Source organism: Crocodylus porosus, unplaced genomic scaffold (assembly GCF_001723895.1).
Source record: "Crocodylus porosus isolate Cpor-Errol unplaced genomic scaffold, CroPor_comp1, whole genome shotgun sequence".
NCBI lineage: Eukaryota > Metazoa > Chordata > Crocodylia > Crocodylidae > Crocodylus > Crocodylus porosus.
The window spans coordinates 112,105,786-112,119,616 of record NW_017728943.1 but is presented as its reverse complement, the minus strand read 5'-3'; the positions used below and the strand labels follow the sequence as shown (position 1 = coordinate 112,119,616).

The 13,831-nt window shown below is 41.7% G+C and overlaps 1 protein-coding gene across 1 annotated transcript in view; it reads left to right on the top strand.

Annotated features, from left to right (window-relative positions):
• ACAT2 (acetyl-CoA acetyltransferase 2) overlaps positions 1-13,758 on the top strand; it is a 19,041-nt gene extending 5,283 nt beyond the window's left edge. Inside the window, exons 2-9 of the mRNA XM_019550010.1 lie at positions 2,027-2,161; positions 5,288-5,469; positions 6,756-6,873; positions 8,456-8,599; positions 9,731-9,853; positions 10,608-10,762; positions 12,801-12,911; positions 13,512-13,758. Coding sequence (XP_019405555.1) covers positions 2,027-2,161; positions 5,288-5,469; positions 6,756-6,873; positions 8,456-8,599; positions 9,731-9,853; positions 10,608-10,762; positions 12,801-12,911; positions 13,512-13,679 — 1,136 coding nt within the window. The 3' untranslated portion in view covers positions 13,680-13,758. The remainder of the gene's footprint in view (positions 1-2,026; positions 2,162-5,287; positions 5,470-6,755; positions 6,874-8,455; positions 8,600-9,730; positions 9,854-10,607; positions 10,763-12,800; positions 12,912-13,511) is intronic.
• The last annotated feature ends 73 nt before the right edge of the window (positions 13,759-13,831 follow it).

The following is a 13,831-nucleotide window of genomic DNA, read 5'->3' as shown; positions in this document are numbered from 1 at the left end:
GCCGGCAGATATAAATTAATGTTCTAAATTTTTTAAAGGCCCCACAGGCCAGGTAGAAAGGCCTGGCAGGTTGGATGCGGCCCACGGGCTGTATTGTGCCCTCCCCTGGGATACTGTGTAGGGTTGTCTGAAATGCTGTTAAACCTGCACTTGGTATACTAAACATGGCTGGTTTTCCCTGTTTCTTCTTCTTTCTCTGATCTATTTGGAGATTCCTTTTGAGGGAATGTTTTTATCCCTTTTGTAGGTACTAATGAGACATGATGCTCTGTTACAGAGGATTTGTTACTTTTAGCATGGCTAATGAATTAAAAGGTCTGTGTTGAGTAGAATAATAGTCCCAGAAAGCAAAATCAGCATATAGCATCTATTTCTCTCCCCTTTCTCCTAGATGGATTATATTCTGGTTGAGGGAAGAGAGAATAATGTATATAATCACTTTAAAAAAACTGTGGGAGAACTGCTTTTCTTTTTGAAAGAATAAGAAAAATGTTCTTAAATTGAACATTAGGAAAAGTTAATTGTTAGTATAGTTAATTGTAAGCAGTAGAATAGACTACCTTAGGAAGCTGTGAACTCTCTTTTATTGGAGGTTGTAAAGAGGAAGTTGGAGAAACCTCCACTGAGGAATGGTTCAGGTGTAATTGATCCTTTCTTTGGGCCAAGGGATCCCCTTACAGCCCTGTTTTCTCTGATATTAATACTTTAAAAAATGGACTGCAATGCATAAATAGAAATAGCTGACATCAGAGATTCTCCAAACAGAATATAGGATGGCAGACTGCCATAGTCTGCCATATTATATTTAATTGATATTTGGGCCACACAATTTCAACCTTAGCATCTGTGAGTACAGTGGCATTTATATTCTCTCTTTCCCCACTCTTTTCACTAAATCAAGTTGTATTCTTGGAATATAGTCACCTTGTGTCTCCTAGTCTGTAAGGAAAATGGATTCCTTTTTTCTTTCTCCATCAAAACATAGTGTTAAATTGAAATGTTACATAAGACATATTAACTCTTTCCCAGTAATTTTAAGTCTCTTCCTCAAATATTTATCCAGCAGAGACATGATTTTTTTTTCTTGCTTTGCTACATTGAAGTGCTACAATGCCTGAAGTAAAGCTTAGGCAAAACTGAACATGGGCTGGAAGCGTCCCTTTTAGATGAGCAACATTACATCGAATGGTACCTGCAGGCATCCTCTTTTGCGAGTTCATTAGGTTGTTGAGCTACAGGCAGTCCTTAAGACATTTTGAGTTGCAACAAATAGCACTTACGATGTTTATAAATTGACACTTGTTTTGACTTTCTGACGTCAGTTTGACTTTATGATGCTTGATCTAACGCCATACCAGCAAACAAGTTCTCTGCGTTGCCCATCTCCCTGGAGAACATCTGTCCAAACTTCCTTGGACACCTTCTTTAAGAAAGCAGACAAGACTCCAGAAAAACCTGCAGTGAAGACTCTAGCTAAGAGCCACTCAAAAAGTCTAGCAAAGTCCCCTCAAAGAAGTTCTTCCAAATGAATATGATTGCTATTTACAATATAAACACATTAATGTAGCTATATTACTAATCTATAATTGATTGACTACAAAATTCTGGGTTATTTTTGGCGAAAATAGGGTATCGGGCCTCGGTTCAGGAACCAAACCCCTATTTATAACATTGTTCCTATGGGAAAATCAGTTCCAAGTTGTGACATTTCAACTTATGATATAACTGGTTCCTGAAAATTGCATCTTAAGTCCAAGGACTGCCCATACTGTGATCAATACAAACTAGCTGTTTGTTTTCAATGTTCATTTTCTTCTTCTACTGACTGACTTGAGCAAAAAAATAAGTTGACAGACAGAAATTGCCATATAACAACACTTTGTATAATATTTTGAAATAATTAAAGTGAAAACACAGACATTGCTTTCTCAGAATTCTCAGGCTTGGGAAGGTGAATATGGAGTAAAAAGTTCAAGTATAATCCATCTGCTTCTAAAAATCTAACATGTCATTTGCATCTATTTAGGTTCCTTCAATGGTGCCTTATCTACTATGCAGGCCCATGAATTGGGCTCCATTGTCATTAAAGAAGTATTGAAAAGGGCAAATATCAACCCAGAAGAAGTCTCTGAGGTTATATTTGGACAAGTTTTGACAGCAGGTATGTTGAAGAATTGATTTGATTATTTTTGTTTTGTTTTTTGCATATAAAAAGTCCAACTCTCCAATCACAAGAAAATTTAAAAAATTAGAAACATATTTTTGTTTTTAAAATAAACTACCTGGTGGAATATTTCCATCTGCACTGTATTATAAAACCTCTGTTTTTTCCATTTAAATGTATTAAATCTTTTAAATGATGATTAAAATGTTAATTTTCATTGCTATTAAAGTAGTAGAGAGAGCAGATCCTGATATCCCAACCAACATTCTGGAAACTGTATATCCATTTTACCTTTAATCCCAGGAGCTAATGAAGTTTGTTTATAATAGTAATCATGGCTTATGATATGTCAGTATAGGAATCTTCCTCTTCTTTTGTCCCTTATGCTTTTTGTTAATCATTCCTGCCTATATTGACTCTGATTGGAAGTTCCTTGAGGCAAAGACCTGTATCAATGGTGCCCAAACTTTTTGTCCAGTGGCTCAATGTGTGAGATGGGGGCCAGAGGTGGCCCCAATCCAGTTACATGGGGATTGGGAGTTTGGCAGTGGGGGAGGAGTGGCACTGTTATTTGATGCCCCCCCCTCCCCCCACTGCCAAATTTCCTGGCTCATGGAGAGTCCCATAGGCCTGATGCCAAGGCTCCATGGGGTGGATTTGACCTGTGGGCCAGGAGTTGAGCACCCTTGACTTACATTAGTCTGTAATACAGCATGCACTCTTATGGTGCCATAGAAGTAATCCTTAAATTAGGATCCAGCAAAATAAGCTTGATTTGTTAAAAATATGACTTTTTAATAGTCTTCTGCTTTTACTAAAATACTGTAGTTCATAGGCTTATTTATAAATATAAACTCTGATGTATACATTTTGTTATCTATTCAGTTTCAAAATATAGTTCATTTTCTTTGTCTCCTGTACTCTATCTTCTTGCATGGTGTGTTTTATTTTTTTTGTATTTCTTATACAAAAGAGTTGATACTGCTTTGCCCTGGAGACACGGACTTGCAAAAAGCTTTATTCCAAACACAATGCTCCCATTCTTTCTATCAAAGGTTACAGAAAAGAATGAAAGCTTTTTTGACTCTTGCTATATATTTGTGCCTTATCCTTATTGTTGCGTATATAGTAAATATAACTGTTCATGATTTGTGTAAAATGCTCAAGCTTAAATTTAGTAATAATTTAAAATAAAGGATTAAAAAAGGAATGCAGACTATGAAAGCTGTCACTAAGCTGAATAGGCAAATCCTACATTTCTGTATTTAAATACTTGCTTTCCACTGGTCTCCGAGTTCAGATAAATTATTGGTAAGAAACTGTGGAGGTCTCTGGTTTTGCAGCTCTCATACCTTACTTTATCACACAAGTACAGGTGCATGGCAGAATATGGTTAAAATCTTTAATCTAGCTTATGCAACAAATTGCAACCGGGTTCCCTGGCTTCTATGTCTGTAGTATAGATACAGCCCTTTAAAAAAAAACAAAAACAAAAAACTAGTAGTAAAACCCTCCAAACTAGAGTTGCTTTTCTGCCTGCTCTGCTTTTCTTTGAATCACAGCACTGTCTTTGCCATGAGCTCTCAAACTTATTGAAAAGGCTGTATTGCAGCCAGAATAAAATGATGGGGGTAGGCTACTCTTTCTTGAATTAACCTGAGAAATCATGTTGTTCTAGATGGAAGTAATTTCAGCTGAAAGGGGGCTTTTCTGCCCTCTAAGTCATGTGAGCAAAACCCTTATTGTTTAGGAATACTTTCTAATAGTTCTGCCTCTTTCCTAAGATTAGGTGTCTAACCAAGCTCCTGTTAATTACCCTTGACAGGTAAGAACAGGGGTGGGCAAAATATGGCCCATGGACCAGATCTGGCCCACTAATTGATTGTATATGGCCTATGCTTGCTCCTGCAGTGCTCCACACGGGGCAGAGCCCTGCCCTCTCCTGCACAAGGCAGTCTGCACTGTGTTTCTGCCCACACCTGCTGATGGTTCAGGCCCTGGCCAGCACGTATAGCTTCCCAGCAGGGCTGCTCCTGCTGCCCAGGTACTACTTGGCTCCCCCTGCCTCCAGCAACTTCTCATCATCCTCCTCCTCCTGCTCCTGTTGCACCACTATAGGCAGGGGGAAGCTGCAGCTGAGCAGCTCCTGCCTGTAGTGGGCTCTGCTGTCGTCCACATGATGGGCTCTGTTGTCGTCCACACTCTGCCTGCTTGATACGATGAGCAGCCACACGTAGTGCAGCAGGGGCAGGAGGAGGAGGAGCTGCTGGAGATCGGGGAGAGTTGAGCTGTACCCGGGTAGCTGCAGCAGCAGTGAGAGCAGACGCACAAGGAAGATGTGTGTGCTGGCCAGGGCAGTGCCATTGGTGGGTATGGGTGGGAGCACAGAGTGGGCTACCCTGGATGGGATTGTGAGGGGCTTGACCCCATGCAGAACTCTGTGGGGGAAGCTGTGGGCTGGATGCAGGGGGGCATGGTGCACACTTGCACTGCACAGCACTGCACTGCACTGCCTGGGCCAGCTGTCCTGGCAATAAAAGTGTGGCAATAAAAGGTTTGCCTCCTCTCCATACCCTGGCTGGCTCCTGGGATGTATTGCAGGGGCAGATCCCCACAACACACATTCACATCCCCACCCTCTCCACACAAACACCTACCCACACATCTGTTCCCCCGCCTCCCTTGCACACAATATACAAGTAAGTGTTTATTTTGAGTAAGACTTTATTTTGAGCTATTATGCAATCACCTCTCAAAAAACCCAACCAACCAAACCCACAAATTGCAGCAAAAATATTTTTTGAAATAAAATTAAAATTAAAATATGTTACAGTAGATGTTTGATTTTTGGGGGTGGGAGTGAGAGAGGGGGTTAAACCTATGATTTGGGGGTTTGTTTATCTATAACGTGTTAAAATGATATCTTCTGAAATTTTTTGTATACAGCCCTCAACAGCTCACCAAAACTTGTTAAGTGGCGCAGCAACTGAAATAATTGCCCACTCCTGGGTAAGAATGAGCTCTAAACTTAGGAGGTGACAGCCAGATTCCTTCCAAGTATTAGGATGTATATATTGGCCATTTTTTGGATTGGAATACTGTGATGTCAATAATATTTTGTAGGTGCTGGTCAAAATCCTGTTCGGCAGGCTAGCGTTGGTGCAGGAATCCCATATACAGTGCCTGCTTGGAGCTGTCAGATGATCTGCGGATCAGGCCTGAAAGCTGTATGCTTGGGGGCTCAGTCCTTAATGACAGACGATTCCAGCATTGTGGTGGCAGGAGGCATGGAAAGCATGAGCAAGGTGAGGTGGTGGCTTTCTAACCATGTAGAATCACTCTCACAACTTGAGCTTCGGTATCTGATGTTAACATGGAATTTTTTTAAATGCTTTTAAGGATTTATTTACCTTTTTCAGTAGCCTCCTATTATCTGTTTGTGCAATTTGTTTCTCAGTAGGACCATTTCCAAAATTAATTTACTAGAACACATACATGTTGTTAGTATAACACATTGTATGTGTGATTCTGTTATATGTACCGTTACAGGAGATTATTTGAATTACTTCCTGACTTAACAATAATAGAACTGTTTAGTGTACAATCTAAAAAGTAGATCTTTTAAGTAGGAGTCTGTGTGTAATAGGAAAATGCTGCACTGTAAACCTGTTCTCTCAAATTATTTTTCTACACATGATGATTCCCAATAGAATCTCTTAAATAATCCTGCTAGGAATGGAGAAAAGGAATTGTAAGAACCTTGTAGTAGGGCCTGTTCTGTATCTAAAGTAGATCAATAAAAATATTTCTTTTCATTTTAGTGAACTTCCCATCAGGCCTGGAGGGTCTCCCTGTACAGCTCCTAGTTATCCCAGTACTCTGGGATTGTTTGGGACCATCACTAATAAAAATTTAAGCCAATGCTGACTCATCAGAACCTTTTTGTCTGACCTGTGGAAGTTAGACTTGGGTATCTTTTCTTTTAACACTTGAATAGACAGGCTTTGGTGTACCTTAGGTAGCAGTAGGCACATGTGTATAAACAACAGATTATGTTTATTTCATAACTTCTGTGTGCTCTGGGGATGGCTCTATCAAAAATCTTCTCAATTTCTGCAGAAGTTGGAAATGAATGGGAGGTAGTTATTCATATTAGTCTGAAATTAAGTTGATGGCAGGGCAGTGTGGCACCTTTTAGACATGGAGAGAATGGATGGTGTGGTAGCTAAGAGACTGATTTATAGTTTTAGTTGGACTGCATGTTAGCAATACCATCCGCTAAAGAATACTTCAGTCCTAACATTGGACAATAAGGCTTGCTCAGTGTAGCATTGGCACTTGTTCTTTTCCATGAAGCTCAGAGGAGTAGGCTTTGACTGGTGTGCCAAGTTTCTTGTACTGTCTCTCTCTCAGACTGTTCATAGGCTACCTGGAGTCTGGGAGGACAGATATCGGATTGGGTTCTTTCTGGCCGGCAGCTCAAGTCAGAGTTGCTATTAATAATGAAGTTTGAGGCAGAAGCAATTCTTACCCAAGTCGAAATAGCACCATTTAGATTTCTAAACTTTTTCTCAAATTCCCTTGTCTACAGGCTCCTCACTTAATTCATATGCGAGCTGGAGTGAAAATGGGGGAGACCTCCTTGCAGGACAGTATAATATGTGATGGTCTTAGAGATGTATTTTATCAATATCACATGGGTATAACAGGTAAGCAGCAATTCTTCTGAAGTTTTACTAAAAAAGGTTCAGAACAGTGTGATTTAACTCAGGACAGTTCAGATTGTGATTCTGGTACATTTCAAATGATCATATATTAAAGCAGTAACGAAGAAAATGAATTCTGACACTGTAACACAGGGATGGGCAACTGTTTGGGTCTGAGGACCACTTAGGGAGTTTTGGTGAGCTGTTGTGAGCCAGGTCAGGGCACCCCTACCATCCCCTGCAACAGCTCACTGAAACTCCCTAAGTGGCTGTGCTCCATGCTTGGCCTGGTGGTTGGGATACACCCTGGGTGAGCAGGGCCGGAACTGGGCTCTTGGGGCTGGGACGGAGCCATGATCTGCTGCCTGCATGCCCCTGGGGGCATTGGTTCTGTGAGCAGAGGTGTGCTGGTAATGGATCATGCCTCTTCCCCAGGCCCTGGTCCCGTGCTGTCACCACCCTGTGATCTTGGGGTCTCCCTGGCAGACTAGCTGGGACCCATGCAGGCAGGGTGCACAACCAGGTAAACAGGGTAGGGCTAGAGTGGTGTCCAGGAGCAGGATGGGCACGTGGGGCTAGGTCTGGGATCGTGGGATGGGGCCCGGGGCATAGCTGCGATCTGCTCCTCACATGTCCTGCCTGCAGAACCAGCATCTGTCACAGGCATGCAGGCAGCAAATCATTGCTCTGCTCTAGATCCCACCCCCATGCTGTCACTCTCTGCAATCTCGGTCCTGCCTGCCCATTCTGCTCTGAGACACTGCTCCCCACCTGCCCATGGCCCCATTCCATCTACTTGGTTGTGTGCCTTACTCATGTGGGTCCTACCCCCAGCAGTGGATGTGGGGCAGATGGGCCAGGGTGCCTGGGCCGTGGGGCTGGGCCCAGTGGCAGCCAAGCAAGCCACCACTGCCAGAAAATGAGTCCGGCCACTGCACCACCCCAGCCCCACTGTGCACCATGGGGATGGCAGAACCAGCCCCATGTGCCATGATCTGGGCTGCGCCCTGCACCTAGGCTGGGCAGGACTGAGACCCATCATGGTTGGATAAAATCCCTTGGTAGGCTGGATCTGGCCCACAGGCCCTTTTTTGCCCACTCCTGCCCTAACAGACTGTACTTGCAACAAGTTACTATAAATTATACAGATCCCTATCCTCAAACATCTAGGGGTAAAGGCATCAAGCCAAAGAGTAGTAGCCTTAAAACTAGCCTTGACCACACACTGAACTATGTATATGAATGGGCAGAAAACATCTTGTGGAGGAAGGGGGTATTGACTAGCAACTGGAACTTCTGAAAAGCTGTCCATAGGCATTTAAAACCAGAAACACTTGTTTTTACTTGCTTGTAACCTAAAAAAGGTCAACTCTGAAACTGAACCCAGAATTGAATGTAGCAGAAAATTCTGATCAAATAAAAATGCTTATTTAGAATGAAAGTCGCCAAGCAAGTTTAACTGTTGCCAGCAAAGGTGAAAACTAACTTGTTAGAATTGTAATTGCAGACCTATTAAATTTAATGATTGCAGATAAGGATCACACTTTTATTTTCTTTCTTAACACACACATTTTGTTTGTTTCAGCTGAAAATGTGGCCAAGCAGTGGAAAATCAGCAGAGCAGAGCAAGACCAACTTGCTGTGCAGTCACAGGCTAGGGCAGAAGGCGCGCAGAAAGCTGGATATTTTGACAAAGAGATTGTTTCTGTTCTTGTTCCTTCTCGAAAAGGTGCGTGTGTACAGTAATAACTGATTGAATACAAGTTGACAGTGCAAGATGTACTGTTCAGTACAATCAATGGAAGATGTCTTTGTAAGAACCTGTTTTGTAGGAAGATGAATTCCACTTCTCCAACTTCTGATAGGTATATTTGTTCCTGGATCTTCTCTCTCTCTCATTTCATCAATGTATAGTCAGAACGTGCAAATTCATGAAATATAATTATTTTTTCCAAGTGGTTCTATATAAACAGCCCCCTCTTACCCCGACTTCTGTGGCATTTGCCCTTAGGGGTGCAGTTGAGAGAGGACCTATTGCAAAAATTGTTTATTGCACTAAACTTGCAACTTGTTCATGCTTGCCATGATCTCCTGTGCCTAGACCTCCCTGACAAATGAAACACACGATGAAAATAACCTGAGGACTTTGTTACATTCAGTTGTACACGGACTTTCCGAAAAGACCAAGAAGTTACTTTTTTTTTTTTTTTTTAAATAAATCTGATTGAAAAAGATAGGTCTCTTGGGAGGTAGGCATTTGTTAGTTGCTTGATCCAAGGATGTTCTGGAGTGGGCAAAGACTTTGGTATTGGGTGTGGTTATAAATCCCTAAAATTGATTTTGTCAAGAGAAATTACAAGGGAGGTGCATTCAATTTCTTTGCATTTTCTAGGTGTAAAATAGCTTTGGTTTGCCTCATTTGGGGGTTGAGCTATGCATTGTGTAGTCAGTAAGGAGAGATAATAAAACCAATGATGAAACGCAGAGGATTTCTCTGCAGGCTTTTTGGATGGTATTAGCTAGCTCAGATAAGAGCAATATTGGTTGGCAAAAGTGAGATGCTTCCCGGTATAATAGAGGTGTTGTTGGAGAAGCCAAAGTGTGCAGTAGTTACACATGCTGCCACCACACCTGAAAGGGAACAATGTGGCTGCAACCCAAACTTGACCTTATCATGATGGTAGCTTTGTAAAAAAATCTGTTGATTTGAAGGGGACTAATATCCCCCTGGTAAGCTGTTGCTTATCACTTATCCTGTACAACAGAGACTACAGTCAGCTATTTTTCTCAGGAGCTTAAAATGTCTTTAGGCGTACAGTTTTAGAGGGTTGGTCTTAAATGAATGTCTGATACTTTGCAGGTCCTGTAGAAGTTAAAACAGATGAGCATCCTCGTCATGGAAGTAACTTGGAAACGATGGCTAAGTTAAAACCTTGCTTTCTGACTGATGGAACTGGGACAGTAACTGCAGCTAATGCCTCAGGTTTGTCAGTGGCTGAAAAAAAATGCAGTAGCACAGTATCTGTAGCGTATAGTCACAAATGCATGGAGCATGTGTAGGAACTTGAATATGAGTGGTGGTATGTTGTTTAGGAGGAACTTTCTTTTTTACATCAACCCTGAATCAGTTTGACTCTTTTTTCAAATCTCAGTGGCTTGTCTTGACACACAGACAGAGCTGTTTGTTAATGGTGTGCAAGTTCACTAACCTCTCCATTTCATAATCTAACTGCATTTCTGGTTGTCCTTCCCACTTTTTTAAATGGGAAAAGTAGAAATATGGTGATTAGTTCATTCTGAATGTTCCATAATGGTATAATGTCACTGGTTAAGAAAAATCAAATTTCTATTACTCTGGGACTCATTTTCCTGCAGTAGTCTCTATTCCTTCCGTATTGTTCCTTCTGTTGCCCTCCCAACTTGTGTTCCACGCAACCTCCACCACCATCATTCAGATCATTCCTAAATACTTTCGCAAGTAGTTCAGGGGCAGGTGGTTTATGTGTGTAAGGCTAAGCTGTTAACACATTAAGCCAGATTCTCAACTGCCTTAAATGAGTATAGCTTTGTCAAAATTAGTGGAGCCATGTGCCAGTATGCTGTCTAAAGATCAGTAGTCTGCATACATTACCGTTTGCCAAGCCTGTAATTTAGACAGACTCTTTAGGACAGGGATCTGTCTGTTTCTAATGAAATGCCTAGGCTATAACTAAAAGCAGCTGTTTATCACTTTGCAGGTATAAATGATGGAGCTGCAGCTGTAATTCTCATGAAGAAATCAGAAGCTGCTAGAAGAGGCCTTCTTCCTTTGGCACAGATTGTATCTTGGGCACAAATAGGTTTAGATCCTTCCATAATGGGAGTCGGACCTATTGCAGCAATAAAAAAAGCTGTAAGTAGTATCAGTAAATCATTGTTGTTGCTGCTGTTTTTAAGACTTGTTGTCTTGACTGTCCACGCTCATTAACATTTTGGGGATGTGTGGTTTTTCTGGGTTTTTGTTTGCAGAAAAAAAAAGAAAAATGTTATGTTGAAAGAATTCTGTACCCAGGCTAGTAGCAAATAGGAGAGCATATGAGGCTTTGATTGCCTACCCTTTGCCCTCTTTTCCAAAGCAAGTATTTTATATGAGTGTCTAGAGTCCAGTCTAAGTAGAAACTAGTCTAGTTTACAGAGTGGCTGGCCTAGGTGTCATTTTGGGTTAAGAGTAAGATTTTTTTTTTTAAGGTAATCACCAACACTTCTAATTTCTAATCAGATGTATACCTTATTTTACCACATTGTATGAGGGCATAAAGCTTTCTAAGAAGTCACTTTTCTAATCGAAAGGTGCATGGAATGGTCTCCTCTGACTTCTGTTCTTTTAAAAAATAAAAATGTAGAACCATGGTGTTAATGCTGTGGCTCTCCTGCTCTTTCTCCCCAAGTTTCCTATTATTATTAGAGGCAAAAACCTTTAAAAGAGCACAGAAAACACTGCATATTGGTGCAAATCGTATCGACATTGATAAAAAGAAAATTGTCCTTACTGGCAGTCAAGCTTTTTTTGACTAATTTGGCCGATTATTGTTGTCATGTGCATGCGTGCAGCTGCAGCATGCACATGGCCAACCTGGCTGCATCAGGCAGGTCCCTGTAGTGAGGGAGTGGGGCAGGGGCAGGCTGGGTGCAAGACAGGGCCAGGAGCAGCTCATCCAGGGGCATGGGAGTGGCTCCTGCCACTATGTGCACCCCAGGGGAGCCATGGAGGGCACGTGCCCCCCACATCTGTGTACAGGGCAAGGGCAACCTGCTACTGTGGGCAGGGGCTGGCGCTGGGCTCTTCTCCGTGGTGGGGGTTGAGCTGATGCTACTTGTTCCCAGGGAACACCCCTACATGTGTGTTCTGGCACGTGGCAGATTGTCTTGGGTGGGGTAGAGGCTGTAGCCTTACCTGGGATTCTGGGGGCCTCATGGGGCTGCTGTGGTGGTGCTCTGGGTGTGTGGAGCCTGACCGGCAGCTGGAATACAGCTCTGGCCCTCCAGGCTCTGGTTTTGGTCAGCGCACTCTACAGCCACGTGTACCACCTTTTTTTTTTTAAATGTATTTTTTGAAATATTGGGAATTCCCTTTCACATCTACCTGTTTTGCGCCTCAAAAGCTTTTGAGGTGGTGCAGAGCATGTGCGCGCACTTGTCTGGACATGCCCTAAGTGTAAAATACTTGTTGGCAGTAGAAGATGCCTTTAAAAAAAAAACAAAAAAAAAAACAAGTTCCCAACCCCCTGCATTTTATATAGGTTTTAAGCTGGAATTTTTTAAAGTCTATTAATAATTAGGTGTCTTCATGTTGCTTTGTTATTGCTAAGCTGAACTTGTTGCAGTTCTAATGTCAGTGGGATCTGGTATGAAAAAATGCAAGGTAACAGCTCCAGGTCTTCAGTGTAGCAGATGAGGATTGAGTAATGCAGTGAGTTGTTTCAATGCGTTAGTTTAATAATGAATCAACCATCTCCAGAAACCTCAGGGATGTCTGCACCAGGCATGGTGCAGCGTGCCACTTTGAAAATGCTTTTTGCCCTTCATCTCTGCTCATCCATATACACTCAAGAGTGGCTATGACACTTTTTCAGTATGTGTGAGGTATTACTCAAATAGTGGTAACATGTTACCTTTTTGGTACTCAAGTAGGCATGTGTGCATGCAAGTGGATAAGTTGCATTTTCACAGCATACCTATACCCAGTTAGATATTGGATAAATGACCATAATTGTCACATCACCTCATATCAGAACTCATGAAACTTGTAGATACTGAAGAATTTTGGAAGAGACTGAATGAGGGTTATGACTAACAAGTTTCAAGGCCTAAATATATGTCAAAGACCCTGAAAGTGATCAATAAAATACAGTATGTTCTCCTTATTTTAATTGCTCTATGTTCTATTCTAGGTTAATAAAGCTGGTTGGACGGTAGAGCAAGTTGACTTGTTTGAAATCAATGAAGCTTTTGCATCAGTAGCTGCAGCAATAGCAAAAGAACTGAAACTAAATCCAGAAAAGGTAACTACTGTACTCACCCTCAAAATCTTAGCAATTTTTTAGAGTACTGTGGTGGGAGATTGTGACTGGGATTTACTGTAGTTCCTAGGTTTGCACACGCAACTCTTCCAGTAGCATTTTTCTGCATCTTAAGTTCTATAACTTCTCTATAGAGAAATACCCATTTAGGCCATGGATAGGCCTTGTTTGCAGCAGGAAATACGCCTCTTAGTGCTGACATACCATGCTAGGAGTCATTCAAGCAGATTGTGCTATTACTTACTTCTAATAAATTTGCTGGAAAAGTTCAGTTTCTATGATAGAGATTCCTAGTATTTCCAGTATTCCACAACCCCCTGTACTCTGCCTCATCCTCACTGTGCAGTTGCATGTGAACTAACTGCTAAAAACATGGTCCAAAACAGCTTAAGAGAAGCTGTTCCTAAGGGCTTATTGTTACTGTTCCTTTGGGAGATAGTTGTTACCACACTTGTGGACTGCAACTTGTATTACTGTTACCCAGAACTTTCCTGTGATTTCCTTCCCAATCCCTGGAAAGTGAAGGAGACAAAGCTGCACTGTCATAAATTCATATGACTGACTTACTCTCTTTCTTTTCAGGTGAATATAGAAGGGGGGGCTATTGCCCTTGGACACCCTCTGGGTGCCTCTGGCTGTCGCATTCTTGTTACTCTTCTGCATGCATTAGAACGAACAGGTGGAAAACGTGGTGTTGCTGCCCTTTGTATAGGAGGTGGGATGGGAATAGCTATGTGCATTGAAAGATGAAAATGAATGAAGCTTATTTGTATTGTGTTTTAGTGGTTTCAGTTTTCCAATAAACTTTTATCAAGCTCACTTGACTCAATTTTACTTACAATATTTTTAATAGTTATACAACACTGTCTTACACTTACACTGCTCAGTTCTGCTCTCCTAAC